This window comes from Xyrauchen texanus, chromosome 21 (genome assembly GCF_025860055.1).
Source record: "Xyrauchen texanus isolate HMW12.3.18 chromosome 21, RBS_HiC_50CHRs, whole genome shotgun sequence".
NCBI lineage: Eukaryota > Metazoa > Chordata > Actinopteri > Cypriniformes > Catostomidae > Xyrauchen > Xyrauchen texanus.
In genome coordinates, this window is record NC_068296.1 from 8389919 (window position 1) to 8406863 (window position 16945).

At 39.0% G+C, this 16945-nt stretch overlaps 1 protein-coding gene across 1 annotated transcript in view; it reads left to right on the plus strand.

Moving 5' to 3' along the window:
• LOC127661807 (potassium/sodium hyperpolarization-activated cyclic nucleotide-gated channel 3-like) overlaps window positions 1-16945 on the plus strand; it is a 116233-nt gene that overhangs the window by 37925 nt on the left and 61363 nt on the right. The window contains exon 2 of the mRNA XM_052152703.1: window positions 8380-8803. Within this exon, the coding sequence (XP_052008663.1) occupies window positions 8380-8803 (424 nt within the window). The remainder of the gene's footprint in view (window positions 1-8379; window positions 8804-16945) is intronic.

Below are 16945 nucleotides of genomic sequence, written 5' to 3' on the forward strand. Positions count from 1 at the left end.
ATTATTATCATTTGCAAACAAATAATAATATATTATAATAGTAGTATATAGTAATATATCTCAATCATGCACCTTTAACTATTAAACCCTCACACTTTTATTTTCACCTTCTGAACTCTCCAGGAAGTCCTGTAAGTTTGTCTGTTTGTAGACATGTTCACAGTAGTTTAATTCGCTTCTTATTCAAATTCTGGTAAAATGCACTCCAGTGCCATTCTAAATGCATATTATAAGTGAACCGAAATATTGAGCATCTACATCTGAGATGTTGTTTGTGAGTAGCGCTCAAATATTGCTCACCAAGTGAAGGCTAAAAATAGCTGTGAGTGTGTGTGTGTAAACAGAACTGCGCCATTCACTAAAACGCAAGAGCTGCGTGTGCATTTTACATATTTACTTATTAACTTATTAACCACAGCCTTTTGTGATTCACAGAGCTATCGCACGTCTTCAAGTGGCTTTGAATAAAATGCACAAGTTATATGAACTACTTTAAATGTGTTTTTATGGTTCTTTTATGTCATTTTTTAAGCTTGATAGTAACGAACATGACTAACACACAGTATCGGATTTGGATCGAGCTCGTCAGACCGATACCCGATCCATCTAAAAGCTTCAGTATTGGAGCCGATACTGATCCTGGTATTGGATCGGTGCATCCCTAACTTCAAATTTTTCCACCAGCACAACCTTGACTGGGCAGAATAACCCAGTTAAAGCCATCATTAGGTCCAGAGAGGCAGACGTACTGGCATGAAATTCCAAATGTAAAGTTAAAAGAAAAGGGTTGAGATGCTAGCATGGATGGCACATCTCTTTACACATTAGTGGGTATCTTCCCAAAGTGTGCATTTGTGTGTGTTTGTGTGTGTGCTGGGGAATACTGAGGTTTAAGAACAAATGATGTGAGCGCTGAATTTGATATTCCTCTGATATCTGTGACATTTTCTTGGGTTTTCAAGCTCAGCTGAACAAACAGTGTCAGAAACGTCACACAAAATATAACACACATGCTGACAGCGATCCAAACCACTGGGTTTCCTTCTTACTTTGAAGAATTCCAATTACTGTCAGTGTTTTCAATGCGTGCGTGTGGGTACATTGTAATCCATCCACATCGCAGCTCAGGCATCACCGACCTTTGTGTGTGTGTGTGTGTGTGTGTGTGTGTGTGTGATGTCCCCTGAAATTAGTGTTTATTCAGGAACGCTGTAATTTTATCCACAAAAATCCAAATGTTCCTGCTAAAAGAAACAATAAATAAACACGAAGAATAATAATGAGTAGTGGAGGCTTCAATTCAGGGAAAACATCTCCACAAATATGATGAAATCAAACCGCTTTCATTTGCCTGCCCTCCCTGCTTTAAATTAGCTTTCACACTGACACTGGATTTTTATGAGCTGCATAAACTTTCGAGGGTTAATCAACTAGAACTAGGTTACCTGTTCACAACACTGACCTTCTCTCTTTCTCTCACTCTCTCTCTCTTATGTAATCTATTGACCAGTGAGGATATATCACCCAACAACAGAGCCAATCTAGATCCAGTTACCAACTCGGCCAATGGGGCAATTTATAACTAAACACACAAAGTGGTACTCACACACACACACGTAGACGTTCTTGAGGATGGGACAGGTCGAGCTGCAGGTATTAAACTAGGAATTCAGCGTCATGATTTCCCGAATGTAATTTATTGCTAAAATCTCAAGTGTGTCCTACTTATGATTCAGAAGCTAAATTGCACAGTGAACAATATTTTAATTTATTTCCGAAATTATTTTTTTCTGTCGCAAAGGTGTGTGATTGCATTTACATTCTGAATAATTATGCAGTGCTCTAAATTATGGCTGAACATGTACAATGTTTATCTGATTGTAAAAAGGTCCAGATATGAATTTGTATGCTCCAGTGAACAATTGACTCTGCTCAACCACCACCAGTGTGCAGCATCCACCTAGATGATGCGATGGCAGCCATAGTGCACCAGTATTCTCACCACACACCAGCTATCTGTGGAGAGGAGAGAGTAGAGTTATAGAGCCAATTAATGGATGGGGTTTGTTAGGAGGCCATAATTGAAAAAGGCCAATGAGGGGAATTTGGCCAGGACACAAGGGGTTACACCCCTACTCTTTACGAAAAGAGCCCTGGGATTTTTAATGACCACAGAGAGTCAGGACCTCGGAATAACATCTCATCCAAAGGATGGTGCTTTTTTACAGTATAGTGTCCCCGTCACTATATTGCGGCAATAGGACCCACTAGGGTTGCAGCGGTATACCGGTTTCACGGTATACCACAGTTTAAAAATTGACGGTTATCATACCATGTACATTTGCTTATCTACGGTATTGAGAAAAAAATGCAACCGTCTGAAGAATCTCACATGAGCGTGCGCATCTCCTTTATTCCTTGTCTGCCTGTCAGACTCGTAGATTTAATGATAATCTCGCAAACAGCTAAAGCAGACATGGGCAACATACGGCCCGTGGGCTGGATCAGGCCCTCCATGTGGTTTAATGTGACCCGCAGCTCATTTATCGTAAAAGCATTTTTATTTTTCATTTGATATTTCAGTTAACTTGCATTTTATTTGTGCAATTTAGAAACGTTAAAATCCCTTCGCACCTGTATGTTAATCTAACTCTTGCAGTAATCATTTATCATAGTCATGCAGCCTGTGTTATTCAGTTGTGTGCAGAAAGTCAATCCATCGAGGAGACCCGCATCATCCAACTTTTAGCATGTAAACGGGTAAAGTTTTAGAAAAAAAAAAGTAAACTTGCCCGCTTTGCGACAAACATTAAAAGTTCTATACATTTCTTTTTTTTTGTATTATTATTATTAAAACTGAATAATAAATTAACAGGGAAGTAGAGATGGCAAAATACATTTATAATCTCTGCCTTTATTCAGTTTTTTAATGCCTGATAGAAAAGTATCTATCTTTGTAGAGCAATATAATACTTTAGGCAATTGCAGAATAGTCTCACTAGTCACAGATACACTTCAGAAAATTGAGTACACAACTATTTCTGTGCTTAAAAGATACAAAAAACAAATCAATGCAGAAAATTGTATCTCAAAAGCAATACAATGTTCCCTATGTTATAGTTTCATATGAAACAATCTAAAGGTAGAATCTATTAGACCTAATTTTATATCAACAGTGGCAGTTGTAGTTAAAGTTTCAAGATGTGTTTCAATGACCCAATGGGAGAGCCTTTGTTTGGAGACCACCAAGCCTTTGGAATGACTTTCAAAACATACAAAGAACTGGTCAGTTAGACTGAATGGACCTGCACGCTCTATGTAAATATGTAATGCTGGGCACAGTATGATTGGTGAGTGCTCCTTCTCAGACTGAGGAGGAGAAAAAGCTTGCAAAGTAATGACTTGAAAGGGGTAGTCAGAACTTTGAGCATGTAGCCCTGTCTGGGCTTAAGAACAGCTTTGGAGAAGCCTGGGCTAAATTCCAAACAGGACCTGTCAACGGAAAGAGACTGTAAATCTCCCATAATCTTCACTGAAGCGAGGGTAAGGAGCATAGCAGTTTTAAATGAGCGCATGTAAACTCACAGATTCTAATGGCTCAAAGGGAGAGCCCGAGAGCACATTCAGGACCTTGGAGAGGTCCCATTGGGGAACTAATTGCGGTATAGGTGGTCTCAACTGCCTAGCATCCCTCAAAAACAGGGAAAAGACATCAACAGCCTGGTGATGCACCACAATTACAGACACATACACTTTAAGCATCTAGGGGGTTAAACCCACATCCAAACACTCTTGTAAAAAGTGAAGTACTGTGCCCACAGCGCATCGCACTGGGTCCTCATTTTGAGATGAACACCAGTCAGTGAAAACTCACTATTTGAGATAATACAGATGCCTTGTAGAGGGGGATTTGGCTTGAGAAATGGTGTCCATCACTGTGTGCGACCACTCATCTAAGTCACACGGGAGCATTCAACTACCAAAATGTACAGATTCTACAATTCCGGGCATGGGTGCCAGATTGTGCCCTTGCCTGGGAGAGAAGATCCCTCATCAGAGGGATTTTCGACAGAGGAGCCAGCGACAGCTTAGTCAGCTCCAGAAACCACGACTGCTCAGGCCAAATGATGCGACAAGCAGTACCGTTTCCTGATCTTCTCTGATTCTGCTTAACACTTGTTGCAAAAGGTGGACCAGGGGAAACACTTTCTTGCATTTCCCCGCTGGCCACTTGTGGGCCAGGGCATCTGTTCCCAACGGTGCCTGTGACAGAGAGTACCACAGAGCACCGTGGTCCACTTCTGCTTTGCTGAACATTTTACATATCATGCAAATTGAGTGAGGATGAAGTCTACATTCACCCTGGAGAATCCCCTGACATGAGAGCAGTTCAGGTGACCTGGAACGTGCACCACATGCACTGATTTGAGGTGTATTTGATACCACAGGAGGCGGCATCACGTCAGAAACATCAATGGACGTGATGTGTGACCACCCTGGGGATTTATGTATGCCACCTCGGATGTGTAGTCCAACTGGATCAAAATATGCTTGTTCTGCAGTTCTGGTTGAAATGTTAGGCAAACTTCTTAAATATGCAAAGTGCCAGGGAATTTCCAAATGGGAGGACCTTCTATTGATAAACATTCCCCACAAAGGCAAGTGCGCGAGGATGTTTTTGTGGCATAAGTTCACAATCAGACGTAGACCACTGTCTTTCTTTGGAACAAGAAAGTAATGGCTATAGAATCCTCTGTGGGAATGGGGGAACGATCTCTGTTGAGTCTTTCGCGAGGAGATTCTCTACCTCAGAGTAAAACTGGCATGTCCTGCACTGAAAACATGGAGGACAGAATGCCGTTGAAGTGAGGCAAACATGTCGCAAACTATCGCGTAACCTTGCTGAATTGTGTTTAAAACCCAATGTGAAATGCTCAGTAGCGCTCACCATGTGGCAGCATGTAGCGTGAGTGGCCTGAGGAGGTCTAGCGAGATTTTTTTAACCCCCTTTTTCTCCCCAATTTGGAATGCCCACTACTTAGTAGGTCCTTGTGGTGGTGTGGTTACTTACATCAAACTGTGACAGTCAATCCGAGCATCTTATCACATGGCTCGCTGTGCATGACACCATAGAGACTCACAGCATGTGGAGGCTCATGTTACTCTCCATTCATGCACAACTTACCACGCGCCCCATTTAGAGCGAGAACCACTAATCATGACCACGAGGAGGTTAATCCATATGACTCTACCCTCCCTAGCAACCGGGCCAATTGGGTTCCATAGAAGACCTGGGTAGAGTCGCTCAGCATGCCCTGGATTCGAATTCGTGACTCCAGGGGTTGTAGTAAGCGTCACATTTTGAACATTGCTGACATGCCCCCGGCAACTGGTGGTGGGGAGAGCAGATGAGATCAATGACATTGTCTGGGCCAGACTTGAAATGGGGAGCTTGGACTTCTTCTTCACTGGATTGTGACAGTCAAAAACTAATCTCACCACCCCGAGGGTTTTTCCCACTGGGACGTGGGCCACGGAGTGATATCATGTGATGCGGCCACTAGCATTGCAATTTTGCTGCTATATCAGCAGGACTGGGCAGGGTTGGGGCTGGGGCAGGGGTGTTGGTGGACTTAGCAGGGCACTGTCCGTAGGTGTGAACGGTGATGCTTGCCAGGGGCTGCTTTATGGTGAGGCAAGACATTTTTAATTGCCTGTTACTGCTTTCTGACAGCAAGGAATATCTCAGAAAAGGCATCAAATGTGTGACCGAATGAGCCGTTCCTGAAACTGGAGGGTTAAGCAGCTTAAGCTTGTCTGCCTCACACATCTCTGCCAGGTTGAACCAGAGATGCTGCTCCAATGCCACTATCGTAGAGATGCCAATTGCTTGGGCCATGCACTTTGTGGCACATAATGCAAGGTGATACAGACATCTGGGGTTATGCCAAAGGAAACCGAGCCATGATCCTCTGGAGAGGGATGGAGGTATACATTGGCATAAACCACGGGCAAAGGCACCGCAGCAGGGGAGCAAGAAGGCCACAGAGTTTTACTCCGCAGAATTTTCTCCTCAAATTCCCAGAGCTCCATGTGTGAGCCCCACGCGGCTTCCTCGTGTGGTCCCTCGAGATCCACAGAGGGGGAATTTCGGGGGGCTACAGACTCAGTTGAGCTCTTACCAAAGAGCACCAACCGGGAGCACAGTGTCTTGAGACTCAGGAGTGTCCGTTAGATGAGAAGCGTCATGACACTGAAGGTATGATGAAGCATGGGCTCGCAATATGAAGGTGAAGGACGGGGCGGAGCTCCAGACTTCATCTGCTAAAAGAATTGGCATGATGATATAGTGTCAGAGTGAGATCGGGCTCTCAAGGGTGACCTCTAGCATCAGCGTAACATCAAAGTGACCAACTTGAAAGGGAACATACAGTACAGTACTTAATACAATGAAAAAAACAGAATCTTCTTAAATGGTCATAAGCTGTTCTTAACCTGGTCACCATCTGAACCAGATTAACCAGTCAAGGCTGTTTTGTTTCAGCGAGGCTTAATTTGAAAAACATGCATTGCTAATGTATGCGTGTCATTCAGCACTTACAAAATAGGAATATTGAAACAGGCACTGTGCTTTTGAAATGTAAACTTTAAGCAGCAAACTCTGACTAAAACTAGGAGAGCATGAAAATAAGACCATTTTGAATTGATTTTATGTACAAATTGTTTTGACTTTCAGCAAGGCAGAGAAAACATAATTGGCTGACTAAAGCTAACTTTATTTGGTGCTGTATTTGTTTGTGGTCCACAAATATTTTGATGCTGATATCTGATGTAATGCTATATACATCAATTTGAATAAAATTAAATAAACACTGAAATAAATGCTTTTTATTCAATTTATTTACTAAAATAGTAAATACTAGATTTTTATTAACTGACACAAAGAACAAGCTTTTTGTAAACGCCCTATTCTATGTAAATGCACTATAAGTGACAGTACAGGTGCTTCAGAGTATTGGGGTCCAATTAAGTGTTTAAATGCCCCATCCTTCAAAAACATCCTATTTGCAAAACTGCATTACATTGTGACAGACTCATGAAATAAATCTGTGCTGAAATGTGCCACATAAACTGTTAAGATCAGACTGAATTGATCAGCGATTTTTTTTAAATATACTTTAGCTCCTTGTTCGTAACGTTGGAATTCTTCAGAAGGATATGCTTAGCGATAGCTACTGGCAGGAGCTGCACAAGGTTTAACAGACTTTACATTTTACTCTTATCCTTAGTTCTTCTGGTGTTTAGGAATAATTGTATGTCGTACTTCCTCCTTTTCACCCACTAGGGTGACCATATACTGGTTTTCTAAAAAGTATTAAATGCAAACTGTAATACAGTGAAAAAGACACTATTAGCATAACAAATATAAAAATAAATACAAATTACCAACATTCTTTTGAATGAATTTTACTTGGTTGCAAAAAGTAGTCCGAATTTACCTGATAAACTTTCACCTTTTGCTGACCTATTATGCTTCACAGAGCTAATGTGTGCTTCTAAATCACTTGTACCTTTATTAGCAACTGACACATAAGTGCCAGCTTTACATGTCATACATTCTGCTTCCCAGGGATCTCGACCTTGATGATAGTATGGAAATCTTTTGTGCAAATCTTCTGTAAATTTGCCGTTTGGGCATTGTTTCCACTCAGCTGTCATTTGCTGCTACTGTCAAGCAACTGTTTGATACCGAACACAACAGCACTTTGTGTGTTCGCGGAGAGATTAACAGGCAGGACTTTGTCCAATAGTTGCTGCAAGCCTCTTATAATCGACCAATTTGTGTGTGAGAAGGCGGGACTTAAAAAGACGGGTTAAAGCAATGCAAATATGTATGCACACACACAATGAAGTATTATACTAGATGCACATCATAATGCAATTAAAGCCGAATCCCCGACATTTTCACAAATTTAGAATCCCGGCCGGACGCTTTTTTAAGGTCCGAAAAAGAGGACATATCTGGGAAAAAGAGGGTCACCTTAAGGCACACCCAATCGGTGTTGTTGATCATACCATAATTTTATAGGTTTCTGGCATGTAGTGATTTCAAAACAAGTGGTTTACTTTTTTAAGCTTAGTTTCAATAAATGCTCTTTTTAGTTTCTGAAAGTTACAGTATGTTTTCAAAGTACATTGTGCTATTTATTTTTTTAAGATCAAGGAAAATTAGATTTTTCATGATAAGACCCCTTTAGGCAGGGTTTTATATTATCAAAATATTGGCCTGTCAGTAATAATGGTCTATCAAAAGTACTTGTCAAAATTGTAATGTGGTGACTGGTGATGAACGTTCTCATTGCTGTAATTCTTCTCTAGGTTTTACTGGGATCTCACCATGCTGCTCCTAATGGTGGGAAATCTAATCATCATTCCTGTGGGCATCACCTTCTTTAAAGATGAGCACACACCACCATGGATCGTCTTTAATGTGGTTTCTGACACATTCTTTCTCATGGATCTGGTACTAAACTTCCGCACTGGGATTGTAAAGGAGGATAACGCAGAGATTATTCTGGACCCTCAGCAGATAAAGATCAAATATCTGCGCTCATGGTTTGTGGTGGACTTCATCTCCTCCATCCCTGTGGACTACATCTTCCTCATCGTGGAGACACGAATCGATTCAGAATTCTACAAGACGGCGCGTGCTCTCAGGATTGTACGCTTTACGAAAATTCTCAGTCTGCTTAGACTTTTGCGGCTGTCACGGCTCATACGCTACATTCACCAGTGGGAGGAGGTGAGTGGACCTTTACAGTATAAGTGATTATAACAATGCTTATTGCTCAAAACAGCACTCACACTGTCTGATATGTGATGATCACGAGATCCAGAGTGATTGTCATGTCTCTGTCCAGAGGAAAATTGTATTTCTTAGATGTTACTTTTTTTTGTTTTTATTTTTTTGTTACTTTTTTAAAGCTCAGGTTTCTTATGTATCACTTAAAGGTGCACTCAGTAATTTTTTCTACTTCTAAAGACATGAATTGTAATTTTGCAATATGCATGACCACTCAAATTAAAATGAAGACTCCAGTCATATTAGTAACCTCATAAAAGCTGTTTTATTCTGCATGAAGAGGGTCCACAAATGGGGGCTGCCATGTTAGAATCACATGACCAGCCGAATACTACTCGCTTAATCTCAGTAACCCTCCTGTTATTTGACACTTTCACTAATTGATTAAGTTAATCATGGCTGACTGTGAACACTACCTGTAAATTTCAACAATGTCATCTTAAACTGAAAACTATTGATTTTAAGTGATGCTGCATCCAATCCACTATGTGTCAGTGTAAGTCCAAGATGACACAAAGACAAAAGTTACTGAGTGTACCTTTTAAAGGAATAGCTCACCCAAAAAAAAAATTATTTTGTCATTATTTACTCATCATTCTTAACCAATATGACTTTCATTCTTCTTACTTGCTTCTTTTACAATGAAAGGATACAGTGACCAGTGACCAGTGTCTTTCCATAAAATTAGTATATTTGACCCATGCAAAATATTTCAAGTCTTCTGAAGTCTTATGATAGCTTTGTGTGAGGAACAGACTCTGAGAAGCTTACTTCCACCAAATCTTATGTGCACTTCCACACCCAGCGATCAGATAAGACAGGCCAGAAATAAACGTATTTGGCTTCCTTGACATCAAACCTGGTGTTACACATCTTGATGTTCCATATTTGTACACCCAGACACGAATGAGATGTAAACGCTATGGCGGAGGGAAACATTTTAAGTTTAAAACTGTCTGATAGGTGATGATCATGTGTTTCAAAGCTAGTTTGGTCTGTTTGTCATACAAAGCTATCGTATGACTTCAGAAGACTTTGAATATAGCACATAAATTGTATGGATTACCTTTAGAGGTTGACTGATAAAGATTTTTAATTGCTGATGCCAATATCCAGATGGGCCGATATAATGCTGATATAGGTCTGGGCGATATGGCAAAAAAATATTATCACGATATTCTTTTTCATATCATTCGATATAGAGATTTATCAAGATATTCAATCACAATTTGCACGTTGCACATTTTTTTGAATTTCCAAAAAAAGAAGAGAAATCAAAATCCTAAACCTTCTAAATAGTCTTTACAAAACTGCATTGGGGGGCCAGACACTGAAGTGGTGTCTGAGGGATCTTCTATGAAAATATTATAATATTTTATAGAGTTTATCAATTGAGTGCAGTTGGATATGAATGTTATAAGATGATCTGTTCATTTTGAATCATAATGAATGTATATATAAATATATATATTTTTTTACTTTAAAATTATTTTCATATTTCTTTACATACAGATATCCAAGTATGGGGTCATAGAAGCCCTTGTGACTGAGGAATGGTACTGTATGGTGGTTCAGGGGTATCTCCAGAGAGAAACTTTTGAAAATGTAAAAGTCTGAATGGTCCATTTTTCTATTTTATTAAAGTGAGAAAGACTAGGCTACAAACTAGTCTACTAAAGTAGGCTACTAAAGCTTATAGTCGATATCGTGGAGTTTTTTTATCGCGATAAATATTGATATCGTTTTATCGCCTAGCCCTATGCTGATATGTAACAATTTATTATAATAAATAAATAAAGTAAATTACATAGACATAAATTGGCAAAAAAAACTTTTTTATTAAGCATTATATTTACTCAAAATTTTACACAAAACTTTGTACAAATAAAAAATTATGATTTTGTGTGTTTTAGATAGTAGATAGCAGTTTCTCCTGATTTCTGTGTAGTCTTACCATTTTATTAATTTGTTTGGACAAAGAAATTGTAATACATTAGGATGACGAACATAACAACAGTGAGCACAGTAGTCCAGAAACCACGGACGTTATGTGCGCATTAGCAATCGCATTTCAAAAAAGAAAAAAAAGGAAGAAATGCTGTATTTGCGCAAGTTTTGTGAGGTTTGTGAATGAAATCTGTTTAATGGAGATATCCACATATTTGTATATGATATATATTTTATTGATATTTGCCTTTTTAGCATTAGACAAGACACTTAATGGTTACCAAACATGACACGTTGTCTAGTGGCAGAACTAACCGATTAGTCGACTAGACTGATACAAATATTAGCCTGCAAATATAAATGTGACTGACCACGTGAGAAAAATCTTCCTGCACAATGAACCATGAATTTTATCACAGAGGAGCCATGCGAATGTTCTTTTACAGATTTTACCCTGAGAAATAGGGCTTTTGGTATCTTGGCAAATCTGAGTACAGTTTGAGACATTGTTGAGATCTCTTCTGAAACTCCAGAGGAGACACATGTGAGATTACTGTGGTCTGTTTCTCAAGAGAAACAAACGAGAAACAGGAAACTTCATCAGAATTCTCCAGTGGCTCTCCATTAAATGCCATTACTGTTTAGGTGAAACAAGTATGTTATTACAAAGATATCATTTGTTGTAATTTGTCTTTTCTGTGGGTGTCCACACTGTATCCTGTTGGTTTGCTTGGAAGAAATCACAGACTGAATGCAGCATATGTTACCATGACAGTTATTTCCTGGCAGTCTGGGAGGTTTGGCATAAATCGAAGTGTCGAGTGTTACACGTATCAATTAATGAATAAGCAAATTAATATTCCAACGTAGAGTGCTAACATTAGCCTGTAATTTTCTCTCGTCTTCTTGAGATCGGTTGGATGATGATTAACGTGATGATTAGAGGTGTTCATCTCTCTCCCTATCCATCAGTAGGTGAAAGGCTGAACAGGGTCTCGGAGGTGCACGGTGAGAAGTGAATCTGCTGAACGCAGATGGTGCCTTGTTTATTCGGGCCATGTTCTGTCTCTGTACAGCATATCTCATGTTTTTCCAAAAACGCATGCCACAAATTGAGTGGCCCCCATTAAAAGTGTGCAAAACATGTCAGAAATAGAAGTTAATCAAATAAATGATTCTTGGAAAAAATTTGCTAATGTTTAAAAAATGTTTGCTAAAATCTTGAGACTAGTATTCAGAACATATTTGTCAAGCTGAAGTATACAGTGAAGAACAAAATGATGAAATTATGTTTTACTTATGGTGAAGTATCCCTTTATAATTAAACCATAATTGGAGTGGTGCCAAAGTTCCAACTTGCAGGTTAATTGCTCTTTTTTGATCACTTTGAATTTTATTACTGATGGAAAAAAAAATACGTTTTAACTTTAAAAACACGTTTTTTTACACATTTGAAAGGACTGTACTTTTATTTCTTGCAGAATAATTTATGTTAATTTATGCATCAAATATGCCATGAAATATGGCATTAATCTGACTTATTGCTTAGTCAGAATAGATGGCATACTCTTTACTATATTCATAATGGTAGTTGAATGCATCATTTAATTGACTAAATATTTATTAAACAAACGTGCAAGGTCACAGATCAATACCCACGTCCCCAAATTAAGTATGTCTGAAATCTATTTAGACTACTCTCATGCATAGCTTAAGAATGTAGTGTTTTACCAGTTGAGATGTGTGCCCTTCAACAAATACAGTACATCCTCTGACAGTACACGATATTGGACGCAGGGCTAGTCACCACTGCTGGGATGGAGTTTCAAAAAACTCTTTAGGAAGTCAAGGAAATGAAATAATGGATTTTTTCTTTTGTTGTTGGAGCAAATGGGAATATTTGCTATCCTCCCTGCTATAGACGTTTTCCAGTGTATTTTACTTGCAACTTTCAAACACAGAAATGTGAAAAGGGTCCATTTTACAGTTGTCGTTTACAGTACACTGGAGTACATTTTTTTAGTGGCTTTTAAATAGAGGAAGTAGGCTAGAAAGCATTGTCGTGGAAGTGACTCTGCTGTGAGTTAATCCAGTTAGTCAGCAGGTTATTAAATCAAACTCTAATGACTCACTCATGAGATCTGCAGATACACCCTGCTCTCTCGCTGAGAAGACTATCAAAACAACCCTCAATTTTCAGCATCCAGGGGTGGTTTTTTTTGGGTCATCAATGAGCTCATTAATGAAGTGGGTGTTGAAGCACCCCCTCTTGGCCAGTATAATGTTAATAACAAAGCTTAACCACTCTCTTTACATGCAGAGGGTGGACGTGAGCAGTTCTTAATGGAGAGAGTTAGCAAGAATGACATTTGCATAAGGTATCATTAATAATGTTGAGCTTTGGAAGTGCAGCCATCTGTGTTTGTTTATTAAGTGGAGACAGAAAGTCCATCTCTATCAATATCGGCATCTGGGATAGTTCTATTTATGGCTTGTGTTTCCTCAACTGAATGTGTTCTAGATGGAAAATTAAGGATCCAATATGGCTCAGAGGTTTCTAAGGTGCTTAAGTATGGACACCAGAGGTACCCTGGTTTTGACTAAGGATGTGTTCGTGTCCGGTGGCATGCACAACCTCTCAGCAAATGATGGTAAAACTCTTGTCTTTTTCTCTTTGCTTTCCTTTTTGTGACATGGGACATTTCTTTCTTGTCTTTTAGCAGAGAAAAAAATCAGGGGAAAAAAACAGTCCTAAAAACTGGAATATGTGATCGTCCTACATAGCGCACACGCTCCAATGTTAATGTCTCTCACACCGTCACCAACTGACATATTTTTTCCGTACATTCAAGCACCACAGTGGAAAAAGAAAGCGTAACCATGCCAACTGGCCCGGATCAGCACGGAGCGGCACGGCTCGCAAAAGGAACCATTCGTCCCGATGGTGGAAAAGTGGCTAAAGCCTAGGCGTTTCTGTTTTTCATAAACCTTCCATGCAAATCTGAAGGTGTTTAGTAGATTTAATCTTATTTATTTACAATCTTTACAGCCCACCAGCTGTGTGCATTTAAGTCTGTTATGTTTCCAAACCGTCTTAGATCCCATAATACCACATTAAACCCTCCACCTGCAAACTACAACTCAACCTGTCAGCTGTTTAATTCCAAATCAGAATGGCAACAGTTATGTTGTCAGAACTAGGGATGGGTCAGGATGGTCAACTAGCTGTCTAACAACCAACTAGTTGATTAGAGAGGTTAACAAGGAATTTTTACTTTTTTTACTCAAACTTCCCATTTTGTAAATAACCATTTTTATGTCTAAGAATGATAACTGGATGATGGCTACATAGACAGCTGGGTAGCTCACTAAATAATTTTTTCATTGGATCTTTAAATTGAGTGTGATGAGAAATGTTTTCTTTGGATATTCTCACTTCTGGGTTTTTTTTATGCATTCATTTATTTATAAATTCTTGTGTTTAATAAGAAGGTTTGGTTTGGGCCATGTGACCATCTGCTAAATTTGATAAATTTAGTAAGAGTCATTCTGTCTCTTTTCTGTTGTTGTTCTGTTGGCTGTGTCTGAAAATAAAGGCAGCTGGTTTGTTTCCTTGCTGCCCAGTCAATCAATGAATAAAGAGACAGAAAAAAATGGTTTCAAACCAGCTGCAGGCACTGTAACAGCACGTCTAATGATAAAACAAATTAAAGTGAGCTTTGCAGGATAATCTAGTAAATATTTAATGACTAATAAATTATGATTTTTCTCATTAATTGATAAGTTGATTCAAATAGATATTAATGAATACATAAGGCAAAATGTTTCCAAAAAGGAATGTTGCAACTAGGGATTTACTTGAGTAATCGATAAACCGAGGACTCGTTTAGCTTTAAATATTTGGTTAGTTAAATCAATACATGAATATTTCAATTTGATTTTTCTTTGTGATTCTTTGATGGGGGTATTTACACTTGGTCACTTCAGGTGTTTTTTTACTGATCGGTTAGCTATCCGATCATGAAAAGTCCAAGTGTAAATGCCCTTCGGATATACATCCGATCACTCAAACCACCTCCATAGGTGGCTTTTGATGCATTCCATTTGAAACTCAGTCAAGTTTAAATGCATCTGGATGTTCAAGCTACAAATTTTACTCTTTTGAACTGGGTCTTTTTAATGAAATCACCCGAATCAGCCTGTGTATTGTTAGCACACGGAAACAGTAATGTGATAGATTGTGAGCAGACTTATATGATTTATGTGATTGGCTGGGAATTACACAGCTAATGGTGCGATGATGTAGAGCTGCTAGTCTTCTCGCTAGAACTACGCTGCGCTTACATTTACTGGATGGTAACACTTGGTTTTGACACTTAGGACAATTGAGGGAAAATTGAGGGACTTGTACACAGCTATTACACAAGGTGAATACATTCACTGATGCTCAATAAGGCAACACACTACATACTATACTTTATGTAAATATCTAAATATGTAGATTCTGAAGAGCAGTACTAAATAAGTACTATAATAGTACTTTTATATTTGTATAAATTATGAAAGGGGTGTGAACATTTGTGACGAAATGGAATGCAAACCTATCTTCTCAACAATATATTCTGTTTAAACGTCTGATTAATAGGTTATCAGCTGTCTTTTCTTCGGCTTTCTATCTTGTTTCTGAACAGCAATATAAATCAAGCAATTCTGTGATTTGGTGACTAAAAACAGCCATTCGGCTACTTAATGTTTCAGTTTTGGAGCCAATGGCTCCTAAGTAATTTTTTTAGTCTGGAGCTCTGGGTTGCCAACTTTCCACCAGACAAATATGGGACATTCCTGCTCTAAATATGGGATTTTGTATTTTTTCAGCGGGGCTTTGGCGTGAGACGCTGCACAATACTTTTGCAAAAAGAATGAAGTTGTAATCAATGGAGAAAGACAATATTTTCTGTCAAGCGTTTTCTTCCCCATAATTTTACAGCTCAATGAATCAGCTTTCCATTTTCCATTTAAAATTGGGCCCATAAGTTTTAGACAGTATATGAATAATGTGTTAACATAGTATATATCACTAAAATTTAAGCAACCATGCTTTATAATGGATTATTTAAATAGTGTATTTCTCCTAGAATAAGTGTCCTTTTTTGGCAGTAAATAGTCTTTATCACAAGGGAAATGCAAGAAAGTGTTCTAACTAAACCTGTTTCTGTTTTAATTTAACTGAGTCTCTCTTACAGAACAAGCACTGACATTTGCAATGCAATGTTTTGTCATGTCATGAATTGCTTGTGTTTTTGGAATCACAATGGTGAGAAACAAAATCATTCACTCATGTATATGTTTGACAAAATCCTCCTGCTTCTGACTTAAAATGTTGTTTAGTCTCTGTGCAGCTCTCATCTTTAATGTTCCTCCATGTCAATTAGAGTCACAGAGGCAAAGCATCCATCACTCAGTGTGTGTTTGAGAGAGAAAGTTAACCGGCCTCCATGGTTTTTGTGATTCATGCATTCCTAGATCCATCCCTCGCCATTTGGATAAGACAAATTAGTCTATATTTCCCTGATCCACAATAATGACTTTATAATAAGGCCACATTAGAGAGGATTTCCACAATCTATCCAGAGCACTTTCCTTTTAATTGCGGAGCAGTCTGTTTCCATTTCACAGTGCTAATTTATTAGAACTGAAGAGCATAGACAGACAGGAGAGAGACAGAAACGTTTAACCAATCCTTGTCATGTCTCTCTCATTGTGCATTGTTTTTATCCATAGATCTGAATGCCATTATGGTGGTCTGGGTGCAATGCGCAAATTCTGTACTCTTGAATGAGTCCTTTAGAGGTAATAAACCTGCTAATAGTATTTTTATATAATCGTTTAACATGAGGGGGAGCTTGACACCAAGGGTACATTGCAATCAGGGACAGAAATTATTCAAAGCTCTGGAAACATATTGCCATGGAAGGTGGCAAAATACTCCAGATGCCACCGGGACAGTGGTGGCTCAGTGGTTGAGGCTCAGGGTTACTGACCAGAAGGTCGGGGGTTCAAGCCCCAGCACCACCAAGATGCCACTGTTGGGCCCTTGAGCAAGGCACTTAACTCCAGGTTGCTCCGGGGGGATTG